This window comes from Paroedura picta, chromosome 4 (genome assembly GCF_049243985.1).
Source record: "Paroedura picta isolate Pp20150507F chromosome 4, Ppicta_v3.0, whole genome shotgun sequence".
Taxonomy (NCBI): Eukaryota; Metazoa; Chordata; class Lepidosauria; order Squamata; family Gekkonidae; genus Paroedura; species Paroedura picta.
The window spans coordinates 59,240,657-59,245,817 of NC_135372.1; the positions used below are offsets into that span (position 1 = coordinate 59,240,657).

Sequence of the window (5,161 nt, forward strand, 5' to 3'; positions counted from 1 at the left end):
ACCAATTTACAAGCGAATTCCTTCTTTTCCCGAGTGAGAGACTCCCAGCTAATTACACCCATTAACCAAACAAAGAGAGTGCCTTGAAGATTTATGGGTGAACGTTCAGTGGGAGAATTTGACTTGATACGGAGATCGACAAACTGATAATTTGGGATCGCTCGTGCTCCCGCGAGACCTCACGAGACTTTCTGTTTATAGTTTGTGACTGCCTAGAACTATGGAAGAATTAACTAAGGCACAGCTTTTTCATTTGTTATGCAAAGGAAACTCAGAGATACTGAAAGCAGTCAATAAGCTGGAAAAGGAAATTCGTGGGACTAAGGGGGAGCTTTTGGATGGAGCCCAAGATCCGGAGAGACCAGCTGATGACGCAGCTCAGCTAACAGTAAATCAAGTGAAACTTCAATGTCTGGAAGTTAATCAACTGGAGGGAGAGAGTGCCAGAGATGTAAAAACCCAAAGTATCTTTAAAGAACCTGGGAAAACAGATTCATGGAAGGAAAGCACCAAAAACCTGGAAGTCTATTCAGAGCAGGAAATGACTTGGATCAGCAAAATAAAAAGAGTCTATTCAAAAGCGACAGCAACTAGGAAGCTATCAGGAGATACTTCTGTGCGACCAGAGGAAGAGATCCAGATTGACAAAGGATTCAGAGCTCCCTCAAAGGCGATTACAAGCAAGAATCAAGCAAGAGATTTCTCTGGCCCTGACAGAAGGACAATAAGAAACACTCCACTATGGAAAAAAATACAATTTCATTTTCTGCGACCACCTGAAAGATGAGCTGAACAATGGAGTATTCTCCTGGCTTCTTGTGAGAAAAAAAAAAAGCAGTAGCAACCTTTAGGACAGGTCTAATATATGAAGGGAACTGACTTTATATCACTTAAGACAATAATAGAATATATCCTTATAATAGATTATACCTTCCTATGTATCAACAACTACTCTGTTAAGAAAGATGGTAATAACTCCTAGATCAGGATTAATATGTGATGGGAATTGAATATGTATGTTAATATGTATGCCAAAAGAGGATGACAAACCATATTTTATAGGCATTAACAAGACAACAGTAGTAATTCTTGGGTTAGGGCCAATTTATGAAGGAGACTGACCTAATATCATTTAAGATAATAACAGAATGTATTCCTATAATGGATCTCATATGTACTAACAATCACTTGGCTAAGAAAAATGGTAAAAACTTCTAGACTAGGAATAATATGTGATGAGAACTAAATATCTATGTTAAAAGAGATGGCAAACCATATCAACTGGTCGCTTTCTCTTTACAACTTTTCTGTAAATGCTTCATATAATAATAAACAATAAAATTATTATAAAAAAAAAACAATTACTCTGCTAAGAAAGATGGTAATAATTTCTAGATCAGGATCAATATGTGATGGGAACTGAATATGTATGCTAATATGTATGTTAAAAGAGGACGGCAAACTATACTTCATATGTATTAACAAGACAGCAGTAGTAACTCTTAGGTCAGGGCCAATATATGAAGGGGACCGACTTTATATCACTTAAGATAATAATAGAATATATTCTTATAACAGATTACACTCTCATATGTATAAACAATCATTTCGCTAAGAAAGATGGTAAAAACTTCTAGATTAGGATTAATATGTGATGGGAATTGAATTTGTATGTTAAAAGAGGATGGCAAACCATATCAGCTGGTCGCTTTTTTTTCTTTTACTTTTCTGTAAATGCTTTATATAATTATAAATAATAAAATTATAAAAAAAAACAAAAAAAAAGAAAGTGGACAAACACTGAATATCATGATGTTAAGTCTCAGTTGCATTGTGTTAGATGTTGTAGATGGAAAGGGACGAGCTAGATGTGTCATTGCCATTTTCAGTGGCATCAGCACAACTAGCATAATGTTTTGTATTTTGTATGTTAATTTGTATGTTAAAAGAGGATGGCAAACCATATCAGCTGGTCGCTTTTTTTCTCTTTTACTTTTCTGTAAATGCTTTATATAATAATAATAAATAATAAAATTATAAATAAATAAAAAAAAACTAAAAACAAAGACTTGCCATCTGCTATTCCTTGACAATAAGGGACATTGCAGAGCCAATCCAGGGTACTTGACAGGGGCCCATTATGCACGGCCACCGAAACGGCGATTTCGGGTCATATGGAAAATGCGGAGGGGGAAGACACGACGCATACCGGTTATGTACGGGGCGGGGCGCGACGGCGGCAAAACCCAGAGTAACCGATTATGCACGCGGCGATCCGGGCGCCGCTTCTGGTTGCGCCCCGGTCACCCGGAAGCTGCGCTTTCTTCCGCGTTTCACTGACGCGGCTTTTTCGGCGGCATGCACCGAAGCTGCGGCCAGTTGCAGCCGGCTCTGTGCGTTATTGGTGATTTTAGTCGCCGCCATTCCACCCCGAATGTGCGCTAAAACCCCCGTGCATAATGGGTCATAATGATGCATTCCAGCCGCTATCATTCTTCATGCTTATATTAATAATTATATGTTGTCAAAATGTGGAAAAGTTCCTTGCACTTACAACAAAATACAATGAACCTTTAAAATGGCCAAAAAACACCCTAATGGCAGAAGTTACCTAAGCACCTTTATTGAAAGACAGTTACATTAAGAGGGTTTTCCTCCATCAAAATTACTTCTTTAATATTCCAATTGTTGGAACACATATGAAACTAAGATCATTTCAGTCTGGATCTACCTTGAGGAGCTCTGGTTGGGAGTCCAAGTGAATATGAACACTGAGCAAGATGGTCAACATAAGGATTTATTAATATTGTTTAACATCAGTCAAGGTTCAAAATCTTCAATTTGGATGGAGATGGTGAAAACCAAATGACCAGATGGTATACAGTGACATGGGGTGGGTGAACTTCCTTATGTCGTATTTTTGTAGAACTTTAAGATCTAGAAATGGTCATTGGCCTAATGCAAAAATAGTTGTGTCAGTCACATACACTTTGCTTTATTTTAAGTTTTTTTTAGTCACAGTTTTGCTGTCTTCCTGAAGTACAATGTACTGATTTTATGTATTTATTTGTTTGCATTAATTTGACTTGAGTTAGTCAGAATTTGTCCCTTAGATTTCAAATGGAAATTAAACAAGACCAAAAGTACAATCCTTGGCACTGCTATTTATAATAAATTTAGTGGTACTTATTTCAAAGTAAGCATGCACAGAACTGTCGCTTGACACTTTGGATTATGACCATTAACTGTATAATACACTATGACATATTGTCAAAACCTTAAGTCTTCTCCTAGAATAGAATGTGGGAGACCCAGGTTTGAATCCCCACTCTGCCCTGAAGCTCAGTGGGTGACCTTGGTCCAGTCACTCTTACAGCAAACTCTCATAGGTTTGTTTTGAGAAAAAAATGGTCCCCTTTATCTCCTTGGAGAAAGGGGAAGATAAAAGTGTACCAAATAAATAAAACAAACATATACTAGTATAAAATGAAAACATACACAATTCACAAGGAACTCTTCAGTAATATCATCTTCCAACAGACGTTCAACAATATGCAAGGCTCTTCTCTCAAATTCAATCTTCTTTCTAATAGCAGCCTCAAGTGCTGCTCTCCTACAAAAGAACAAACATTGGTCTATATGGGCAACACTTTGAAAACATGGTTATGCTAACCATAGGCCAGATTCAAAACCATGATTTGCTGATTTTCAGACCATGGTTTACATACTGTGCTTCCTCACCTACTTCTGTTCAGGAAAAAAAAAAAAAACGAATCCCAACCCAGCTCAAAGTGATCATGCCTACCAGATTGCTGGCAAACTTTCATAATAAGCAGGCCTATTATTATTGGTCTAAAACCAAAATAAAACATGGATGCAAATATTTGCCTTCTAGGAGATCTTTGAACATCTAACAGACTTCCCTCTCAAAAGAGAATTGAACTGCCCATGAATGTAACATACCTCTGTGCAGCATCTTCATTCTTCAAAGCACTGGTCTGTTTATTTCCTGTGTTTTTTAAAAGAGATGCATAAAGTATAACACATAACCAAATGATTTATTCCATATAAGGCCTGGAACATATAAACTGTATCCCACAATTTTACTTGTAGGATAACCTTGATAAGTCTCCTCACCAAAGACGTGTTTTAAACACATTTTGTGATATAGGTACTGGCATCAACAATATATCCTGTTATTCAGATAATACAAATATTTAAGATTACTAGGCTGCACATGAAGCATATTTTATCAACTACTTTATACAAGGCAAGGTAAACTTTTGTATAACTGGCTGATGGCTGTCAAGTTTCAGATGGAACTTTCATCAGCTGTAAACACATCCTACTTGCCCATCACACCTACAAAACATGATTCACAACTCCCTTGAACAGGAGAAAGATGGGATATACAAACCTAGAACAATAAATATATCCATTGCCAATTAGCACATTTTTCATACTTACATCTAGGCCTCATCAATCATTACTGAAAGATAAGCCTTACAATTTTATGTGTATGGACACTATGGGAGCTATGACAGCATTAACAATACTGTGTGCACTAAGAGACTGCAGCTATCAGGGGTAGTCAAACTGCGGCCCGCCAGATGTCCATGGACTACAATTCCCAGGAGCCCCTGCCTGGGAATTGTAGTCCATGGACATCTGGCGGGCCGCAGTTTGACTGCCCCTAGATAAAGAGTGCTCTTTTGGGTACCCACAGCGTAAACAAGGCTGAAACACCCGACGGGTCCCATTCACTCACGGTTAAGGTTGCCAACATTGTTACTGGAGCTGCTCCTGTGGCAGCAGCCTAAGGAACACATCACTGAGAGATAAATAGACGCGCTCCAATTCGGAAAGGGTTTTATGAAAGCTTGGCTGTCCCGGTCACGTTTCCTTTGAGTAAAAGTCCACAGGACCAGGCTACCCTCGAAATCTAAAGCCAGGGGAGCTCTAGGAACCTGGGCCACCAACCTATCCACGCCGCTTTACATAAAGCAAAGTGAGACGAGGCTTGCTCATGCACAGCAGGTTTGGTTGACGGCCGCCCCTTGGGGGAACGTGGTCTGTTCCACCCCCCACTCCCCGTTATGGAGACGAACGATAAAGACTAGCCCAAGTAAGGGGGGTGGGGGTGGAGGGCAGACATTCTTAC

General features: G+C 38.9%; 1 protein-coding gene across 1 annotated transcript in view; it reads right to left on the bottom strand.

Moving 5' to 3' along the window:
- The window catches only part of RPAP2 (RNA polymerase II associated protein 2), a 49,468-nt gene that overhangs the window by 44,130 nt on the left and 177 nt on the right, over positions 1-5,161 (bottom strand). Inside the window, exons 2-3 of the mRNA XM_077333014.1 lie at positions 3,964-4,009; positions 3,499-3,613 (exon numbers count right to left, since the gene is read on the bottom strand). Coding sequence (XP_077189129.1) covers positions 3,499-3,613; positions 3,964-4,009 — 161 coding nt within the window. The remainder of the gene's footprint in view (positions 1-3,498; positions 3,614-3,963; positions 4,010-5,161) is intronic.